Genomic DNA, 23087 nt, shown 5'->3' on the forward strand with positions numbered 1-23087 from the left:
CTGGATATAGGTAGACAATCAATAATGTATCCACAATGCATAGTGAATGCATGCACGTGAATAAGACTGATTTTGTTTCAACTCAATCATTTTAACTCTCTTTCATTTATCTCTTTTTTAATCTCGTGGTTCCTTCTTTTAAATTTTCAACATACTTTTTCCTTCTATACTTGGTCAAGTTACCTTGTTATTATATCCAAATATTTCCCTTTTATCGATATTCAACTAGTCTATGCCACAAACCCACATCTAGTGATGTTTCATATGACTTCAAAATTTGGGGAAATCACAATGATTTTCAGAGCTTGATTCATTGTGCCATCTATTGACCCTAGTTTTTATGCTTTCAACCACAGTATGAGTAAATATATTCCGATAGCTCATGTTATATCTCAAAACAACGTTAACATCATTGTTAGAATAATGTAAGTACAGTGAGAATATATAGATCCTCAGATTGTTGGGTGTGTCTTGTGTTCTGTGGGATTCATACAGTTATTGGTATTTTACATGTATTTGGATTAGTAGTGTTCGACATTCACCAGGAATCTAATATATATAGGTTTTATTAATTGTATGGGATTAGGGTTTCTATGATTTACCTATAAATAGGGACCTTGTAGGAATTTTAGAGGTGTGAGATTGAGAGGGTTGTAGAGATGTAGGGAGATGGAAAAATACTGGCGGCACCAGCTGTGAGCGCGGAAGGAGGGTGCAGCTTCAGGGCTCAGTTACTCTTGGGCGGGGAGCTGGAATTGTTACAAGGGATTGGGTATTTGGGTCGGGTTTTGGGATATTTTTGGTCTCATGTTTGAATTTTCTAAAGAACATGGTGGAGAATCTTTCTAGCCTGTGGATGAAGGCAAGTTTGTGTCGAACCACGTAAATTGTTGGTGTGATTGTATTTTCCTCTTCGGTGTGTGCATGGATGTACTTCTGTTTGTGTTCAGGGATGTAGAATAAATCCCAACACAGATGACATGAATCTCCAGAAACTAAAGTTTACACGAGATTCAATGCAATTCCAAAACAATAATTAATACAATTTCATCGAGAACTAAAGAAGATCCATCAATCAACTTAAATATATTTCTGCGCATATCAAGTTATTCCACTTACAGTAATCACCGGCCAAAATTAATAAACATAATGAAATTTTGTAATAATCGGATAGTATTACACCCCAAATCTGGGGACATGACTAACACATGAAACAAGGAGCTTTGGCCCATGGGACACTACAGTCTAAGAACCTATTCACATTGTCGAATGGACAAAGTTCTAACAAACCAATAGCCACAATCATCTAACTCAAAATCACAAGGCATAAACAACCCTACAAGACTAAAACCAATTCCAAATAAAATACTGTAACATCATGAATGAATTCATGAACATATCTAAGTCGTCCTTGCATTTCCTTACATGTTACTAATGTTAGCCTTTTGAATTTTTAATTTGCTTTAGCGAAGAAGTAGGCATTGAAGATTTTCTTTCTATTGTTCTTTTCTTTCATCTCAAACATGTGATGGTAACTTGGACCTGGGATGTACTTTGTCAAAGGCTTTCCAGGCAGTGACTTTACTCAGTTAAATATTTCTCCTAAATATGTTCCGTCATAATGTCAAGATTATTCACCAAGAATTAATACCTTTTGTCATTGCATTTAAAGTAGGAAAAAACAAATCTTTCTATTCATGCTAGGAAGCAACATCAACAAAGGTAAATCTTTTACGAACAACATAATATCACAACAGAGATACATAAATAAACAGAAAATGTGAAAAAGTGGGTGTGTTTTTTTTTTTTTTTTGGGGGGGGGGGGGGGGATTTGAAATAGGTGTCATTAATAAATCCTTTTATGTTTCTTCTCCTTTCTTCCTACCCATAACAAGTGTTAAATTATGGCTTGGTTTGTTATGTCCCAAAATATTTGACATGTCGCTATTTTATTATCTACAATTAACTTCCAGTCTTTTGAAGCTTCACTTTTACAGGCTATGGAAACAGTTGTTGAAATAAGCTTGAGTTTGAGTTTCTTGCCCTTTTCTTATTTTTTGCCCCTTGTAAAAATGATTTTTGAAAGGGAAAGGGAACAAATCAATGCATTTTTGGTTTCTCTTTCTCCTAAGCAAGTGCTTAGTCCCTTGATGAATACATTGTATATTTGTACTCTTTTCACCTTGTGTATATGTTGTCCTTTTTTTACTATAGGTCTCCCGCCAACGATTTGATAAAGCGATACATGCTTATGATCAGGTACTTGAGATCTAACCAAAAATGATTTATCTGATTATTTACATGTGATTGTTCTATTATTTAATTAAAAAGTTTTGCTAAGATAATAGTTATGATTTTTGAAAGTTTTATCTTCTCTTGTAGCTTTCTTGAATGTTTTAGGAATTTAGTTGGAGGTTATGGAATTAAGGTCGGGAATAGGGCTATTTTTAACCCGCAGACATGTCACATTACATGTGGAATGCATCTCAAAGCTAACCTGATCACAAAAGAACACTGCTATTTTAAAGAATGTATTTATTTATGCAATCTAGGTACGAATTATGGTCATCTTGGCAACAGGAGCAAAAGTTTTCTCATAATCAAGACCATATTGTTGTGCAAAACCTATAGCAACCAAGCAAGCTTTATATCTTTCTGCAGAACGCTCAGCCTTAAAACCTATCAACAACCAATGTATCATATGGAATTGTTTTCTTGTTTGTGATTGTTTTTGTACCACCAAACACATTTTTCAAGAAGCATTGATAGGAATACCATATATGATAATGATGATATTAATATTTTAGGCAAATACCCATTCTATTCCCTTTTTTTTTTGGTTATATTTGTTATATATGTTATTGATTTTTCATACATATATATATTGTTCCCCAAAAAAGACGAAGGGCCTAAATGTTAAGTAGTTCGTTTGATGAGGCTTTGTTTTTTAATTATTACTCTACATCTTTCCAATTTGGAGGACATTTTCTTTTGTATCTATACACGCACATATAGCGCACAAAGGCACAAATGAGAGAGAGGGAGGGGGTTTTATGTGATATTTTGTAAACCCACCCTTGGGTTAGATACTTCCTATGCCTAGGGGATCATTTAAGGTTTGCTGCATGTTCGATAACATATTAAAACAAAATTATAGTTAATCTGATAAGAAACTGAAAATATCTTTTGAAGAAATGAAAGAAAAAGTACAAGTGATGTATTCTTTAGAGAAACGAAAAATAAAAGGTCAGCTAATAGTAATACAATACTAGAGTTAGATATTCAATGTATAGACAAAACAAATGCCGCCCAAATAACTATCTGACTTGAGTGTAAAGTGGCTTCTAATAGGAATTGATGAAGCTGCTTGTTTAGTTGAACTTTCCAATCTTTTATTGGTAAGGATGGGTTTTGCATGAAGGAGAACTTGGACGGGAAGCTTTATTACTCAAATTTAAAAAGAAAAAAAAAAATAGTTTATCAGCTATATGCTATAAGATGGTTATTTGGTAGAATTATTTTACTTTTTTACTATGCTAGTCTATTTTTATTTAATAAATACATAGTATTATTGTTACAGATTGTTTCTAAAATATTGTTTTTGGGTTTTGATATGATTCCTATTTTTTTCCCTCCATCATTGTTACAAAGGATTGAAGCATTATTAGTAATAGTGCAAAGATACTCACTGGGGTTCAATCTTCTCTTTGTCGATGATATTTTTTTCATCAATAACAAAAGAATATTATTAAACATAAAATAGAAAGTACAAAGAGAGAAAGATTATTATTTTTTTAAATATATATTATTATTAATGTTCTTTTTGGGTTTTGATATGATTCCTATTCTTTTCCTTCCATCATTGCTACAAAGGCTTGAAGCATATTAGTAATAGAGCAATGATACTTACTGGGGTCCTATCTTCTCTTTGTTGATTATACATTTTTTTTTATCAATAGCAAAAGAATATTATTAGACATAAAATAGTAAGTACAAAGAGAGAAAGATTTTTAAAAGAAAGAGGACAAGGTATCCTCCAAAGATGGGAAGGAAAAAAGAAAAACTGAATTACAACTAACAAATTTTCCTCCAATCCCTACTAATAAGAAACAAAGGAATTTTTTTAAAAGGAGCTGAGATGACACCCAAGAAAGTCAAATGACACAACCTATCCTGTACACCTCTGCATTATCTGATTTATCATAAAAAAATTCATGCATTTCTTTCACGCCACAAAACCCACAACACCATACAAATTGCACAACTTCACAGAGCTCTAGATTTCTTATTTGAGCCAAAGCCACTGAAATCAATAGTGAAAACCTTATTAATGGATGGAATCATCCAATGAACCTTTGCCAACTGAAGTAACATTGACCACAAACTCATCATCACCGAACAATGCAAAGAAAGTTGGTCAAAACTCTCCTCACCCCTTCTGCACATGAGACACACTATGGAAACATACCAATTAGGCCTCCTCCGAACCATATCATTGGTATTGAGTTTCTTGTCGTTCCCTGACTATTTGCTTCTCATGTAGTATCTAAGTAGACTTTTTATTAGTTCACACAACTATCATACTTATGGGATAGTCATGCCAATCATGAAGTGTCATATTGCTTATATTGCATGCTTGGAGTCTATTTCTGGCTGTGAAGTCCGCCTTGACCCCCTTTATGTGCCATTTTGGCCATCATATTCTGTAACTATGGACAACATATGCAAAGATGGGTGGTGGAATACAAAGAAATGGGACAAAATTTGAGACAACAAGAGAATAAATAATATGACTTGCTAACAAGGTGGGCTTAAGCTTCTTTTAATAACTTGTTCATATTTTTAACCTTTGACGTAAAGTTATTGTATTATTAAACAGGATTTTTTGTCCTTGGGTATTTTCGGTTGGGAATTGATGCCTTGTTTTTGTTCTATCATGTTATTTTAGTACTCTTATTGTGAGCTTCAACATATTTATTGTCATTAATCATGGTCAGGCCCGGGATAGGTGTTCTTCTTTGAAGAAGAGTACACGGGATGATGTTGTTGCTGATTTGGAAGAGGTATATTCAAACCAGATGTTCTATTTGCTTCTATTAGTGTCATTATGATGTGTATTTGTCATCATCATTGTTGTCATTATCATCATCATCATTGTTTTGTTGTCTTATACTATATTCTTGCCATTTGAATCTCTAATTTTTATATATAAAATACATAGCAACCAATACTTTATTATTTATTTTATTTTTATTATTTCTGTTGTGAGGAATCCCCATGTCTAGGATTACCTATGGATCATTAAAAAATGAAATAAGAAACCCTAGGGGGATGCAAAATTGTTATCCAAGAAAATGATCTTGGAAAGAGAGATAAGTAGAAACCAAATTATATATAGTATGGCCAAAATATCTCTCTTTAATCCTTGTGACACCTAATACAAGCAAAAGGGAGAGATATTATGTTCAATGATAAGATTCTCTCGTATGTTAATTTGTAGGCTTGTATTGCAAATCTCATATAAGCGAAATTCATGCCTACTTTGTTGCATTTTCTGAATGTATTGTAGAATGTAATATCCAACTTAACTTATCTATCTATCTATATATAATATGTATCCTACATAAGCTTTTCAATTTTCTTAGGTTTGCTATAATAGAATAATGCATCTCTTATGAGTTCGATCTTTTTCACTTACTTTTCCCTATTGTTAATACCAATTGGTCTTTTCTTCTATTGCATAATGTGTTTGTTTGAATTGGCATTGTTGCAATAGCCATTGGTTCTGATGCAATCAAATCTAGAAATTCAATATATTAAAGAGAGAAAACCCTAAATCTTAGGTACAAAGAGGATGATCTAAGAAAATAGAATGTCTAATCATCCAAAACTGATTATTAGAAGCCTAAACACTTATTTATATGCATAGGACAACTCACGCAAAATAAGTACAACACAAAACAAGTACAACTAAATAGTAACTAACTCAATTAAAGTTCGAACTACATCAGGATTCCCTCTTTTAAAAGAACTTGTCCTCAGGTTGGAACAGCCACAAAAGCACAAAAATCAGCCACAAAAATAAGGTAAAATGTGCTGCACATTGAAGATATTAGAGATATTCAAATGTGGAGCCAACTGGACTTGAGAGCATGAGATTATTAATCCCCCAATGTGGAGCCAACTGGACTTGAGAGCATGAGATTATTAATCCCCCAGGGGATTAAATGGGGTACATGTAATACCACCTCCCCCACGGTATTACTTATCCCAGGACATGGAACTTTTCTCCTTCTCCATCCAACAGTCAGAAATGATCACTCCCCCTTTGTCACGTCCCCAACCCGCCCCTAAAGGTTAGAAAGGTAATCGGCTAGTAATCTTAGATTACTGAAGGCCTATCTTGACAAAATACAAAATATTTTATAGAATAATATGGGGCCATAAGTGGAATTTTTTATTTTATTTTTATTTTTTACAACAACCAATCATAAAATAACCCTGTCCATTGAGCAGTGCGTAAATGACATGGAAGTGTCACATACATATTATTACTTCACCCACATAATAAATAGAATACAAGCATTCACAAGACACAAGCTCAATCACTTGACTTTTCAAAACTGTCCCAAAGGTCTTCAAATGCAAAATCTAAGGATGCTCTCCATGTCGCTCACCTACATACATATAGGGAAAAGGGGGGGGGGGGGGGGGTGCTTAGGCCCAATGAATAGTAGCACAGTAAAGTGGTAAATGAATGAACACCAACAAGCTTTTATAAAACAAAGCATAAATCATAGCTTGAACTTAGCTTTAACTTAAGCAAAACATTGCATAACTTGACATGAAAACATTTATATAATGATGAGCATTCCAAGGATTAACAAGGTATTATTGGTATTAGAGCCCCAATAATTGGCCTCACCTGAAGGTGGCAAGTACGTACCCGCATGTGGTAAACATGATTGGATATTCCCCCAATTTTGGGACATGATCCATAAATGCCATCTAGGTACATGATAAAAAGTATATGATGTTCATTCATAGTAAATCATAACATTACTTTCATAAATATACATAGTTTTGCATTTCAAATCATGGCTTTAATAAACATAACTTTACTATGGGCTTGGTCCCCATAATGCTTTCCGATGGTCCGACCTACATGATGCATATACACATAAACATTGGTAACAAATTACAATTAATTGAACTTGCTTTTCCTTTTTAATTAATTTAATTAAATTCTTACTTTATTTTCCTAATCAATTAACTTATTGTTAATTTCTAACTTATTTAACTTTTAATTTGATTTAATTTATGCCTAAAGATACTCGGAAACAAATGAGAAAGAAAATATTAACAAAAATTAGTTTTCAGAATTGGCTGATACAGGCAATCTGCTCGAGCGGTGCTTTCACTGCTCGAGCGGTGAACGCAAGGCTACAGAAGTTTGGGTCTGCAAAATAGATATTGGGTTCCAATCATCTTCACTCGAGCGGTCTATATACCGCTCGAGCGGTCTATATACCGCTCGAGCGGTTTGCAACTTTTCTGTTCAAAAATTCTGAAAATTCAACTTCCCAAAACTCAATTCCACAGCTAGGGTTCATACAAGACTTCATCCAAAACATGCAATTCCATTAATTAAACATAAGAACATGACATATTCCCAATTCTTTTGCATCAAAACCCTTTTAATTTCAAGATTAAAGCCAAAAACTTCATGAACTTATTGTTTTGAAAACCTATCTTCCTTTTTCTTTCAATCATAAAATTAAAGTTCCAAAATTTGTAAAAATCATGAGGTATTTAAAGCTTGAGTTCAGAGTCATAAAAAATAATCAAAATCAAAATCAAACTCAAATGATTAATTTCTAAACCAATTTCTTCGTAGTTAAATTAATTCAATTTTCTTTATTCTTTTCTAATTTCTTTCTATTTTCATGAAATTGAACCTAATTGCTTCTTAATTTTGGTTGTTAAGTAATTAATCTACAAGATTTAAGTTTCTTCAATTTGATGAATTCCTTCACAAATTCTTGAGCCTTCTCTCTATTTCTTCACTTTCCCTAAATCCTCTTTTTTTTTTTTTTTTTTTTTTTTTTTTTTGTGAACTCTCTTCAAAATTCCTCCAGCAAGATAACTCAACTCTCTTTTTCAACTTCTTGAAGTCTCCAGCAAAGCATGTAGTTGAGCTCTGTTTCTCTCTCTCTCTCTTTTCAGCAAAAGAAAACAACAAAGTAAGAGATAAACACACACACCCTCTTCTATCAAACTCTCTAGAATGTACTCAACTCCTCCCAAATATACACATGTTCTGATTAGTTTGAGTAGAATTAGGTTAGTTGCTAATTACATATTAATTTAATTGGACACTACTTAATCTTAGTTAATTATAGTTAACACTTGATTTAATTAATCCAATTAGACCTAATTAAGTCTTGATTTAATCATTCCAAATCTATACAAATCTCACTTAATCCTAATTGATTATGTAAAATTTAATGTATAAAGAGAAATAGAGAGAGAATAAATTGTATGTATTATTGATTGATTTATATTGATATCTATTACAATGATTCATGATTCCTATATATAGAAGAGGGTGAGTGTGTAGTAGGTAAGGAGTAGGTGAAGTGGAGGTGATAGTGGTGTAGTGGGTTAGGTTTAGTGGAGTAGGTTTAAGTGGGTGAAGTAGGTGGAGAGTAGGTGGATTTTAACAGCCCCCCGCAAACTCAAGGGGGATAGGAACTAACCAACTTGAGTTTGGAGAGAGTAACAAAACAAGAAAATACATAAAAATAAAAGAGGATAAGAGACACTGTATGGTCGTGTCAGACCATTGGTGAAGACACTGGATGATGGTGTCATAACGTTGTAGAGGACACTGTATGGGGGTGTCATAACCATGTAGAGGACATTGTATGGTGGTGTCATAACGGGGTAGAGGACACTAGATGGCGGTGTCAGACCGATGTAGAAGACAGTTTATGGGGTCATGTCGGACCGTTGTAGCAGACAATGTTGTGACAGTTGTGGTGACAGTTTACGGAGTCTTGCTGGACCCTTGTAGAAACTAACCAGAATCAATGTCGGGACAGTTTACAGAGTCTTGTCGGACCCATGAAGGAGCTAACCGGAATCAATGTCGGGACAGTTTACAGAATCTTGTCGGACCCATGAAGGAGCTAACCGGAATCAATGTCGGGACAGTTTACAGAGTCTTGTCGGACCCTTAAAAAGTCGCACCCTCAAAAGGTGTGCCCAATCTTTTAAAAAGGCGTGCCATCAAAAGGCGTGCCCAATCCATAAAAAGACGTACCATCAAAATGCGTGCCCAATCCATAAAAAGACGTGCCATCAAAAGTTGCGCCCTCAAAAGGCGCGCCCACTTCATCAAAAGTCGTGCCCGACAGAAAGTGTTGAGCCATCAAAAGGTGAGCCGGAGACGCGGCGAGGCACGTGAGCGACAGAGTGGCGTGTCGGCCGCGTCGTCAGTGTCGATATAAACCAATGCGGAGGCTGTGCTTGAGGCAGAAGCGAAGAAAAAAAACCTGGAAAAAACTTCTGAAAAACTCTTCATTTTCTGAGAGAGATATTCGTTTTTCTGAGAGATTGCCTCTAAGAGCTGCAAATCTTGAAACACTCCCCTTCCGAACATTATCAGTCTGAAATTGCTATTTCGCTGAAACACTCAGCAACCCAAAAAACATGGCCTCTTCTTCCCGTTCAGCTACCCAGAATATGGCCTCTTCATCCCGTGGTCTACTCACTCTCTTTCCCGACCTCAACGAGTCAACAAGAGAGATAACTGGTGCGGAGGCCCGTGAACCTCAACCAAACACCTCTGGTTTTGCTCCGTTGAACTTTCCGATGCGGTCGGTGGAGCAAAGAATGGCAATGCAGTCGGATGTGGAGGCCAATCAGTATACATTGAAGTCATGTGTGGAAACCATGACTGCGGTTACAGATTTGTCGAACCGGCTGCAGAGTAGGACAAATGAGGTGCAGCAGTTAAACGCCCAACTGGCTCTGCTCCAACGCATGTATAAGGATGCGCGAGCAGAGTTAAGTGTGCTAAAGGCGGAAAATAAGGAGCTGAAGCGGAAGGCCACCGTGATGTTCCGATTTGGAGGTCCACCGTATGCTGTAGTGGAGGAGCAGGGAGGAGGCAACTTGCTTGGTGGTCTAGGAAGCACGGAGGCAACACCGGCAAGGACCACCCAGGACGGAGGCAAGAAGAAAAGACCGGCGGCTGAGTAGAGAAGAAAAATCCCACTGTGGGTGTGGTAGTTTTGTTTTTGTTTGTGTGGGTTTTTTTTTTTTTTTTTTTTTTTTGATGTAAAAGTGTGATCGGGGTTGATCCCCTGATATGAATAAAATGACAAGGTTGTGGAATGTTGTTGGTGTTATTTTGTGGTGTTGTTTTGTTTAATAAGAAAAATAAAATAAAAGAAAATAATGGATAAAGAAAATAGAGAAAAATATTTGTGGATGGGTGATAAGAAAAACAGCAGATTTTTTTTTTTTTTTTTTGGTGGAATATAAAATAAATAATAATAAGAGAATGGAAAACGGGTGATGCTTACTAACAAGGGATAGGGAAAATATATTATAATAAAATATATATATATATTAAAATAAAAGAAAAGGGTGAAAGAACGTGGATGAAATAAATTAAGAGAAAGGAGAGATATGATTAAAGTGGGTTTGAAAGTGGGAAAAGATGAGAGAGAGGGATGTCCAAGAAGCTTGTGCTTTTGATAGTTACACATTACCCAAGCTGTATGTGAAGATGCATGTTACTGTCTTACACTTCTGCAGGCTTGGTATTCTTTGTGGGGCACTTGCAACAGGTGACATTGAAAATTGTATTCGAAAATGATGACATCTCCAACATGAAACATCTTGGAAGCAGCCCAGGCCTTGTAATCAATATTCCCAATGATGGTTCAACCAGCGGAGTCCCCAACCTTGTACACTGCTGCCATTGAAACCTTCAAGCCAGCAAACATGGCTACCAACAACAGAGCCACAGCTCTACACCCCACACCCAAATCCATGGCTAAGAGAGAGAGAGCAAATCGGGAAAAAAACAGCAGTGACGAGTAGAAAAGCAGCGCCAGAAACGCCAACGACGACGACGAGTAAGAGTACAACCACGGATATGTGAGAGGCGAGGTGAACGGCGATAGAGGCTAGACGATGATGCGGGTGCCGCCGCCGACATAGCGGAGGAGGGGTGTAAGAAAATGTTGAAGAAGTCAAGGTATGTGTAGAAAATAAGCGGAATAGGTTGAGGTCCGGCGGGCGGCCAAGGCGAGGTTGCCGCCCGCCGGTGAAGCGAGAAATACTAAGTTCTTAAGCTTGCTCTGATACCATGTAAAATTTAATGTATAAAGAGAAATAGAGAGAGAATAAATTGTATGTATTATTGATTGATTTATATTGATATCTATTACAATGATTCATGATTCCTATATATAGAAGAGGGTGAGTGTGTAGTAGGTAAGGAGTAGGTGAAGTGGAGGTGATAGTGGTGTAGTGGGTTAGGTTTAGTGGAGTAGGTTTAAGTGGGTGAAGTAGGTGGAGAGCAGGTGGATTTTAACAGATTATGATTACCATATAACTTAAGTAATATGATTAATTTCAATTGAAGCTTAATTTAATTATTCCTAATTTTACTAATTTGAATCAAATTTTTAATTAAACTCTCAGGAGATTCTACATGTTAAACTGATTCAATTAAGCTCGTCACTTATGGTTTCTTAATTCATCTCAGTATTCAATTTCTGATTCAAAATAATAATCCTACACATGAAATTGAATTTATTTAACTTCTTTATCTTTCATTTAATTGACTCAAGTTACATTAACATACTAATCATCCCTCAGCTTAATTAATCACTAATTAATCTTAATTAATTATGTATAATTCTCATGTTAATTTATCTATTGAAATTTGAATCTCAATTAAGTCTGAATTTATTTTAATCTCACTTAAATTTAATTAAGGTCCTAAAAGTTTTACACATTAAACTAAAACTTATTAAACTTCTTACTTATGGTTTCTGAATCAGATAATCATTCAATTCTTGATTCAAAACAAATCTCTTCTAATTTAATTAAATTCATTAACTCACTAGTCTTGATTTAGTTTAATTAATCAGATTCAATTTTTAAATCTTCATTACCTATTTACTTCCAATTATTAAATTAGACTCGCCTATTTCCGTTAATCTGATTGGTTTTTCAACAAATTCTCTAAAATATTCTAAACATCAAATTAAGCTATCAAACTCTTCAATTAAAGTTTCTAAGATGCTCAAATATTTCAATTTCAAGTTTAAAGTTATCCTCTAGCTCAATTTTATTCATTAAAATTTAATACAAATGCTTTCCTTAAAATTGATCCAATTTGTTTAAGTCTCATAATTTTAATCACATATGCTTCTTTTAAATTCTTTACCATTATATCTATATTTGAACCTTCCATCTTAATAATTCACATTTCCATTTCTAGAATATTATATAATTATTAAATTATAATTTACCATTTCCATCTTAATAATTTCCTTTTAAATTCACATTTCCATTTCCATCTTAATAATTTACCATTTATTTATTTATGTCATGTAATACTATACTTGGTGTGGTATATATTTACTTTGACAACTTAGAAGGCGATTGCTTTTTAACTTTTACCAATTGACAAGGAAGCTCATATGGTCAAAACTTATTATCTATTCTCTTTCGCAACCATTTAGTTATCAATTTTATGTTATAAAATAACTAATTTGGTTTAAAGCATTCAAATATAGAAAATAGTATATTTTTCTTAAGTAGTATTATTTGGGTTGTTGTACCCTTATCCCATCCTTTACCCCACTCTAACCAGACATAGTACAACTAATCTTATGGTATATCTAATCTCATCCATTATCCCATAATATTACTTATTATCCCTGCTAATCCCAATCACGATCTCATGATATCAATCCCCCCCTTAAATTAATCCGAAAATCAAATGTGACCTATATGGTATAAAGACGTTTTCTGGTGCATCTATCCCCATTTATCTATGCGTCCATGTAAGTTTTTTTAAAATACAAGCGAATTTGTTTGGGCCCATTATCATGAAGTGCTTGTTAGCAAAACTTCTAGAATAAAATTTTATTTTCCCTGTATAGGTTATAAAGCTTATTTTCCCTAGAATCAGAGTGAAACATTCTATGAGCAACTGATTGCTTGAAAACACCGTGTGTATTCCTAGAAAATGTCTCATGTCAAAACCAATGAAGCTTGGTTATAATTGCTCACCTTGGTCTTCTGCCTGGTAACGGGCTCATTTATGCTGCTGTAAAATGCTTGTTTGGCCTATTGGTTGGGGAAAATCCAATTATCACTCTGCCCATCAACTCTAAGATAATTGTCAAGTTGTCGATGAAGTGGACGGTAAATATTTCATGGTGAAATGTTTTTTTGTTGTTGTTAGATTGCTTGACAATGTGAAGGTTGGTTTTTGGTTTTTGATTTTTGGAAATTGATTTACAGTTGAGGGCAGGTTTTGTTTACTTTTTATTTATTTATTTATCAACAGAGGTTGACATAGTACCCAAAAAAAAAATTTTTTTTTTTTTTTTTTGGTAGATTCTATAATGAGTATACTTCTAAACGTGTGGTCTGAACTTGTTTTATGTGAATTGCATTGCATACCTCTCTACATATATAACTAATTTGTATGTAAACTTTAGTACTGTGAACAATGGCAATTTACTGGAATAATTATTATTTTACTCTAAAATGTTGTAAATAAGTCACGTAATTAGCAAGTGCAGCACGTTGCTTTGTGTGAATAATATGCAAGTGAACTTTATTAACTTATCCCTAGTAATCCTATGTTTATTTCTATCATGCATGTGCTTATCTGCTCGTTTTTTCAACAGGATCTACATAACTCAAAGTCAGCATTTGAGAGAAGCCGCTTCAATCTAGTATGTGTAATACATTTGCAATTCTTTACTTTCTTATTTGTTCCATCTTTCTGGTCCTAATCAACTTTTGTGTTGCCTTTAAGGAATTTAGGTAAGTTCTCTTATGAATATTGAAGCCAAAAAGAAATATGAGTTTTTGGAGTCTTTAAGTGCAATTATGGATGCTCATCTGAGATTCTTTAAGTTGGTGCGTTTCTTTAATTATTATACACTTTCTTCTTTACAAGTGGATGTGGTTGCCATCATGTTGACTAAACATGGTTGCTGACTTTATTCTTTCAGGGTTATGAATTGTTAAGCCAATTGGAGCCATTCATTCACCAGGTATGTCCATGTTTTGAAGAGGTTAAAATTCAACCAGAATGATTTGCAGGAGAATATGAACATTTGCAACCTTGAACATAATAGATGCAAAATTCTGGTAGTCGAGCTAATCGCCTATCCCTCCCCTTCTCACATTATTTTTATTTCCTGTCACTATTAGCATTGTTCTAAGATTTCTGAGGAGCAATTATGTGGGGGCATGTACCTCACAGCTTCTATTTAGAGATTTCCACTATATATTATTAGGACTATGTGGCATTGGTGACTATCAAGTCATTTGGCCAAGGAATATTGCCGTCTAATTTTTAAACTCTGGCATCCAATACCTTTTTTCTTGAATTGTTTGGGATTTCAGACCACTTACATAGTTTCTCACATAAAATCCTTATTATTTATTGTAGTCTAATCCAACAAAGCCTTATTATTTATATGTATAGATTCTTTTTCTGGGTGCTGTTGGTATGTTTGTCCCCTTTCCTCTTATAAGCACTTCCCCCTTATAAGCACTTGATTCATGTTGTGAGTAGTGATCTTATGGGTGCATAAATGACATCTTCAATGCAATTAATCCAATAGGTGACACCTTAACCAGAGGAAGAAAGGATGGTCCAGATTTGAGAATCTCAGTTGAAAGCTATGGCTCTGTTTGGTAGAGCTTTGGAACGTTAGTTCCAGGCTTTGATTTGCACACCATGTTTGTTTATGGTTTTCAAAAATTAATTCCACACTTACTTTTGAAAACTCTGTCTAAAGCGGGAAAATTTGGGTTAACCGGTCATCCCACCGAACGTCCGGCCAGTTGACCGGAACAGGGCATATATATATATATATTTTGCAATTGACACATGTTAATTTTATATATTCAATGAAAAATATTTTTTGAATTTTTTAAATTTTTTTATGAGTTTTGAATAGAATTTTGAGTTGTGTGTTTGGTTATGAGTTGTAAGTTTTTGTATCAAATATCATATGTCACATCAAAAATTCCCCACTCAATTCAAAACCCTTTTCAAAACTCATTCACCAAACAAATTTTTCACACTCAAATCATAATTTCAAAACTCACAAACTCAAAATACAATTCTATTCTCAAATCATATTTAGAAAACTCTACCAAATACAACCGTAGACTCCCTGGCACAGTTCTTTTACCATTTTGAATATTGATTGTCCATATGAACAAGGGAAAACCCATCTTGACTATGTGCTATCATGATGTTGCCACATGCCATCCAAAGGGAAATTCCAGCACATCAGTATCTCTCTTGCTCTCTTTCCCTCTATCTCTAATAAGCCTTAGTCAACCCATTTTGTCCCTCTCTCTCTCTCTCTCTATATATATATATATATGTCTGTGTGTATATATAGTTCTTCTGTTTTCTATGAGTGGCTTGAAACTTTGAGCAGTGTTCCATATTGCTCACTTTTTGGCTACAAAAAACTAGTTCGTCAAACCAAAAGTTACTTGATAATGTCATTCAGTAGGTGTACCAAAAACTTGGGATTTAATCTGGCTCTCATCTAGGGTCTTATTTTCAGAAGAAAGTGATGGGAGCCACTCCAATTAATGTAGCACTTTGCCGTCGCACCCAAAGAAGAAAAAAATAATCACTTAACTGAGTATAATCAATTATCATCCTTGTAGCGGCCAAAAAGATGTTTGAATTTTGCTTCTCACAACCCAACTGTCCCAGATAGTAGAGCAGAAGTTTGTCCCAACAGCTATTTTTGAAAGTACCTAAAAGAATTTCGTCTTTTGTATATTTCAAGTCCTTCTGCTTGCTTAGAAAATGAAAGGCTTTGATCTTATTAACTATTACAAAGATACACTTCCATATAGGTATGCTGAAGAGTTAGGTATGATACACTCTTCAAGATGTCATATGTCTTGGTGAAAGCCCCTTTCTCTTTGAGGTAGATTAAGGTGGAGACGCACTAAGTGGCAAGCCAAGCAACCTTGGCGATCCCTAATTTTAGCCTCCAAGCCATATAGCCTTTTGATCTTCAGTGGGGTTCCTAAGTGTTTCAAGGCCAATTCCGTGACGCTTTGCATGTGTGGATGTGATCTTTGGAGTGCTCAAGAGTGACCCTTGGAAGTTCCTAGATGAATGCAATTGAGATTCTGAGTGGATGGTTCGATACCTCAACGTGGCCCCAAGCAGCCCAAGGTGCACACGACGACAGCAGCCAGAAGCACGCCGCATGTGCATGCATAGCACATTGCCTACACGGGCGCCTGGCCGGCTGCCCACGTCCATGCATGCGCACCTGCCTACCCGCTGGCCTTGCCGACTGCGCCCAGCGCCAGCAGCCTGCTGGGCAGGTTTTTGGGGTTCGATTTGAGGGACCAAATGGAGGAGTTTTGGACAAATATTTTTATTGGGATTAGGCCTTAGGGTAAGGGTTCCCCGGGCCAAGTTTTGTGATTTTTCTCAATTTGTAGAATATATGAAAATTGATTATGACTCCTCAGACATAGGCAATATTTCCTCCTGCTAGTTTGTCAAGAGCTTGAAATGCATATATAAGGGTGCAAGGTGTGCTACTTGCTTGCCTCCCCGACCAAATTATGCTTCAAGTGAGCAACCCTAAGGCAACCTAGAGGCGGGGTTTAGGCATCCAAAGGGGTGTTTAAGGTCTCCACATGGAATTGGGAGCCCCGTGGACGGACGGTGCCATTGAAGGGCATTAGTGCTGGCATCGCACACACCTCTCAGGTGCAAGTTTTAGTATTTTGGGTGGTGTTCTAGACCGAGTGGTCTATTGAGGCACCACCATAGGCTTCGTATGCCAACTCACAGACATGGTTTAGGTTCGACCTTGCACGTGGGGGTCCTTGGCTTAAAGAAATTAGCTAGAAGGAAACGCCGATGAAGGCATCAAACTAGACTATGAGATGAGCACTTTGTGCTTAGCAAGTGGGATATTGAAATGCTATATGGAAGGTACGGATTGATATGTTTCCTTACTCGAGTGCACACTAGTGCAACGCTAAGGGCATGTGAAGGCCTTAGGCCGAATCAAGCACGCATGTATGCATGAGGATTATGCCATGGGCATTATGGTGATCCTCGTTGGTTTGTGGATTGTGCTTGACTATGTGGCTACCCGGTATACAAGGATTGAGGTATGCTAGACCCTATGACTCTTCGAGGTGCTATGGCAGACCCCAATTAGAGCTTGTTGGCTAGGTCGAGGGCTTGCACTAGCACATTCTCGTGTGGCTAGGCGTCTTGATGACATGGACCTCAATTGGGAGAGCACCTTGCTTAGGACAAGCTTAGTGCTTTGAAGCGACTTGAGCTATGCATGGTGCACATGAGGTGTCAAGCCTACTTGTGGCATCCGGTAGAGACGGAGCTTTCCTCATGGGAGTTGTTCTTGCTTGACAAAGCAATGGGCCCTAAATGATCAGAACGGGTGGAATCATCAACACTCAATTTTTCGTGAAGTATGGCAGGCTTAAACTTGGTGGAGTTTGAGTACTGCACGAGCAAAAAATTGGTCCATTGCACCTCTAAAAGAGTTAGCCCGTGACACTAGGCCATGTTTCTAACTTTGGTTGTGACGGCGATAATAGAAAACCCTTCTAGAGACCAATTAAATGGGCTGGAGAGGCTACTTTGGTGGAGGATGCCTAGACAAGCCGAAGCAATGCGAGGAGATACCATGGAGAGGATGTGTTTGTTTGGTAAGGAACAAAAATTCTATTTGTTTCCATTGAAATGGCTAAAACCAAAACAAAATACTAGTGGAATGATGAAATTCTAGTGTTTCCATCGAAATGCACCAAAGCACAACATAATATATCGAAACAATAAGTTGTCGGACAAATTTAGAATATTTCATTTTTTTGAGAAAATATAAATGATTGTATTTTGTACTATATTAATAATTATTATTAGTAATATAGTAACCCCCAAGCCTAGTGGTGTAGGCTTAGGACTTAGGAGTTTGCTCATTTCTAGGTTTCAGGTTCAAAACCTTTTAGGTGCTATCAATCTTTGTGTTTGGCCAGTCCATACGGAGCTTTGCTTTGACTTTAAATGGGCCCCCTATTAGTGGACGGTGGGATTAGTCCCCCAAAGATTAGTCGAGGTGCGCACAAGCTATCTCGGATACCCTGAGTTATCAAAAAAACAAATATTAGTAATATAGTAAGATTATTATTACTATTGCCCAAGTCACTTTTTAAACTTTATTTCTTAGTAGCGGGAAAGCCCTTGTTGAGTGGCCTTTCTTATTCACAAACTCGATTTCACGTTCTTAAGTAAGAAACTTGCTTCCAACTGAGGTAAAACCTTTCAAATATACAAATCTCAAAGAAAGAAAAGAAAAGAAAAATAATATAAACTTATTCTAGTATTTTCTATTAACATAATATTTATTTATACTTAACAAAGACAATTTGTAGTTGGCATCATTCTCTAATATTTATTCATATTTTAACACATATATTACAAGTTACAACTAAGCAAAAAAATCAATTATTAGAATATATCTATATATTAAATATATACAAAATATACATGTTTTCAACCTTAGAAACTGATATATGTCCTCGCTTCCTTGCCCTTGTTCCCTCTCCCACTGCCACTGTTGCCCTTGCCCCCGCCCCACTTTATGCAACTAAGCTTTATTTTGTTGGAATTTACACATTTTAAGTATCATTTACACTTGTGTCAAAAGATGTATATTTTTTGACGGCGAGGAATCCCTCGAATACAAGTCCACTTTAGACCCACCCATACAGGGCAAATCTTGGATACCTACTACCATTTGCAAGCCATTGGTATCGGATAAGACGAGGCATTGCCAATGTTAATTGAATTCAAGACCTCCGGGTTTACTGTTGGTCCTAAGCCTCCCTTAAACCATTGGACTACGTTGGTGGGTTAAATTGAATTGATGAAACAACATTCAATAAAATTGAGTTAATATTTAAAAAAAAATTGGTTCATAAATATCTTATTCATTTTACACTTGTTCTTTATTTTGTAGCTATATAAATATTGATATGCGTAGTTAATTCATTGTTAGGATGTTATGAGTTTTGGTAGCTTTCGATCTATGTTTCCAAACATATCTTTATATTTTCAAATTATTTTTGTTGGTTCTAGAATGTTTTTGTTTCCATGCTAATCAAAACAATAGATTGAAAAATGGAATTTTGATCCTTGTTGCATGGAGAACACACCTTAATCTTAGACGAGACAAGTGTTGGAGAATGGCATGCTCGGTTGGAGAACCACTTGACCATGTCAGAGGAGTGCCATGTGGCATGACCATGAATATGGAAATCTGCTCTCTTTGGCGAAGAATCCTTGGTTGAGCCAAGGTGATGCCATGAGTGGCCTAAGGAGTGACTTGTCTCTTTACGCTTAGGCTCATGGTTAGGGTACTATAGGCCTCTTTGTTGTAGCTTATTGCAAACTTAATCAGAAAGTATAAGCTTAAAATATCTATTTTCCTGATTCACACTAATCAATTTTTTTGTATCTAATTTTAGCTATTTTTGATTTATCAAAAAAAAAAAAAAAAGCAATTTTTGTCTCATAAGCTATAAACAGAAGGTGCACCAAACACTCTGGCGTATATTTCCAAAAAAAAAAAGAAAAAAGAAGAAGCTATAAGCAGCTCTATAAGCTGCGTGCACTATCCTTGGATCTATGGTTCATGTGTCACCTTGCAAGGTTAACATGTGGCACCATACTCATGGAGTTGTTGATATGGAAATGGTGTGGTTAACATGTTCCAACATACAATAGACACGGACACGCATACGGACACGGACATGGGACACGATAATTTATAAAAAATGGGGACACAGACACGGCAGGGGACACGACAGATTTTTTAATTTTTTTATAAATATTTTTATTTTAATACACATTAATTATTTTATTTATTTATTAAATTTTTTAAATAATGTGTTCCAATAATTTTTTTTATTTTATTTCACATACATGTGTTTATTTTTTTATTATTAATATATATAAGTATATATTATCTTATAATATGTATTATTTATTATCTTATAAATATATTATATGTATAATAACTGTTATATAATATAAGAGTTATATAATAATAATATAATAGTTATATAATAATAACTTTAACTATAATAATAATAATACTTTCAGTTATTATTATTATATAATAATAGTTATATATATATATATATATATGAATCAAGAAGCTAAAAGAAGATAAAGACGCGACAAAGAGAGAGAGACGAAGAAGCGATCGCGATCGCGAGAGAGAGAGAGAGAAGGTGAGAGAGAGAGCTCGTCGAAGTCGAAGGGGGATCGAATCGTCGTAGTCGAAGGGGATGGAGGTCGAGGTCGACGGCTTATGGTGGTCAAAGTCATGGAGATCGACAGGCGAGTCGACTGGATCGAAGTCTAGGTTTGTTTCAAGACTTTTACTCTTCTCCTTTACTCTTCTTTTTTGCTCTCTGTGTCCAGATTTGGTGGACACGCGTGTCTCCGCCGTGTCCCCTGCAAAAAAATAATTAAATTAAAGGGACATGCCACCTAGTGTGTCCCGTACGTGTCCCCGGTGTGTCCCCGTGTCAGACACTGCCACGGCATGAAATTTGCCGTGTCCATGTTTCATAGTTCATTGGTATCATTTTTATGCTCTACTGGTTATGTTCTTTATGGTGCATGTTATGTGGCAAAAGACCATAATTAACTAAGGCTTGTTGTATGGAGTGATAAGTTGAGGTTTGAAGAGGAACTGGCCTTGTCGAGAGAGAGAAAGGAGACGACTGAGAGAATAGTGCAATGGTAGTATGATGGGAAAACATAATGGAGCTAAGTAGTCATTGCTCAAATTCAAGAAGTATAATTTAGAAAATGAAAGCCATTGGGATCTATGAAGCACAGACACCTTTTCGAGGGCTACATTTCAATGTTGGACACGTGTTGGTCAAGGACATGGACATACGTCGGACACGCGGTGGACACGTGTCCGACACGTCCTAGAAGGTGTCAATTTTATTTTATTTTTTGATTTTTTTGCAGCCAGACATGCTATAGACACATTATGGACACGTTTCAGACACTGCGGGGCCAAAAACATAATTTCTGAAACTTCAATTGGGGGTCAGTTTGTAAAAAATAAAAAATTGAAGCGAGTAAACCAAGCCCTAACCTAGATGTCAAACAGAAAGAGGAGAAGAGGCTGAGAGAAGTCTGCTCGTTGCTCTTATGAAGGTATGTTCTTTGATCATCTTCTTCTGCTTTTTGATCTCTCTCTCTCTCAGTTGCTCTCTGTCTCTCAGTCACTCTCTCTGTCTCAGTCGCTCTCTGCCTTTCTTCTTCTTTTGATCTTCTTCTTCGTTCAATGTCTCTCTCAATCGCGCTCTCTCTCTCAGCCGCCCTCTCTGTTTCTCTCTCTGTCACTCTCTCTCTCTCTCAGTTTGTCTTTCTTCATTTTTTCCCTTCTTTTTATGCTGAATGGTTCTCTCTCTTTCTCTCTACGATTTTTATTTTTTATTTTTTATTTTTTATATATATATATTTTTTGACTTTTCTTGTCTCTATCTGTTATTTATTTATATTCTTTTTTTTTTTGCTTGATTACTTTATAAGAACAAATTAGTTTTTGTTAATTTTAATGATATGTGTTTACTAATTTTATTATAGGAACCAATTTTTATTAATAGTGTTATTTTGTATTTTTTATTACCTTTTAATGATTTTTTTATTATTATTTATAATTTTATGACATGTAATAAATAAATTTAATTATATATATTCAATGTTTCCCCAGCGTATCGTGTCTCCCATTTTTTGAAATTTTGCGTGCCTGTGCTCGTGTCCGTGTCGTGTCACGTGCCCGTGCTTCATAGTTTGGGATCTTCTGCTTTCCATGTGGTTTCCTCCTTTCTCTAATTGTGAGGTCTTAATTTTGAGGACTAGAAAAATTACTTTTCCTCCTAAATGGAAATGATCCCTGTTATAGTTTCACGTGCCCGTGCTTCATAGTTTGGGATCTTCTGCTTTCCATGTGGTTTCCTCCTTTCTCTAATTGTGAGGTCTTAATTTTGAGGACTAGAAAAATTACTTTTCCTCCTAAATGGAAATGATCCCTGTTGCAGTGCCCTCTGTTGCTAGCTAACACAATTCTTGATGTCATCATGATACATTTATGGGATATCAAAGGTTTCTTAGTGCATGGTCACGAATTAGAATGGAGTGGTGTCAATACTCTCTTGCATATGGACACTTGAATACAGCATGTTTTTGGAATGGATGAGGAAAATAGGATTGATAAATGGAGTATCCTATTTTTACTCTCTTTTCCTTTTGGATTTTTGGGGAAACAGGTTGGGAAGTTTTTTCTGCAGAAGATAATTTGGAAGTCTCTGGTTTATTCTCAAGTGACCTTTGTAGGTAGTGTAATTGATAAGACTTAATGGTGGATATCTTCATATTTCTTATTATATTCAAACAATATTGATTAACCACATACTTTTTTGTCCACCCCTTCTATTTTTGGTGGCAATTCATTGGTTTATTTGGCGTACACTGGTTGATGCATAAATCTATTGGATATTTGATGGATGGTTGGGTTTTCCAACATTGGGTATGAAGGGATGGTTTGCTTGGATGGCTATTAGAATTATGTTCCTTGAGCAACGAAAAAAAGTAAGGAGTATGCTGATTGATGAAGGCAATAGATGAAGCAGAAAATGTTTCTATTCTTAGCATTGACATTGTCACTTTTATACTCCTTTTAAATCCAGTTCATGAT

General features: G+C 35.6%; 1 protein-coding gene and 1 long non-coding RNA gene across 10 annotated transcripts in view; both read left to right on the top strand.

The window, feature by feature from the left end:
- Nucleotides 1-23087, top strand: part of LOC114296327 (ADP-ribosylation factor GTPase-activating protein AGD4) — an 81657-nt gene that overhangs the window by 20668 nt on the left and 37902 nt on the right. For all 9 annotated transcript variants that reach the window (XR_014343509.1, XR_014343510.1, XR_014343511.1 and 6 more), the window contains exons 6-10: nt 2215-2259; nt 4998-5063; nt 13950-13997; nt 14089-14184; nt 14280-14321. Coding sequence is in view for 6 of the 9 variants with exons in the window: in XM_028240639.2 (XP_028096440.2) it covers nt 2215-2259; nt 4998-5063; nt 13950-13997; nt 14089-14184; nt 14280-14321 (297 nt within the window). In the remaining 3 variants the exon portion in view is untranslated. The remainder of the gene's footprint in view (nt 1-2214; nt 2260-4997; nt 5064-13949; nt 13998-14088; nt 14185-14279; nt 14322-23087) is intronic.
- On the top strand, nt 10369-10654 carry LOC145801848 (uncharacterized). Its single transcript, XR_014343512.1, has 2 exons — nt 10369-10501; nt 10606-10654. It is a non-coding gene; the product is annotated as an uncharacterized LOC145801848 (long non-coding RNA).

Source organism: Camellia sinensis, chromosome 11, assembly GCF_055761805.1.
Source record: "Camellia sinensis isolate YWXY chromosome 11, ASM5576180v1, whole genome shotgun sequence".
Classification (NCBI taxonomy): Eukaryota; Viridiplantae; Streptophyta; class Magnoliopsida; order Ericales; family Theaceae; genus Camellia; species Camellia sinensis.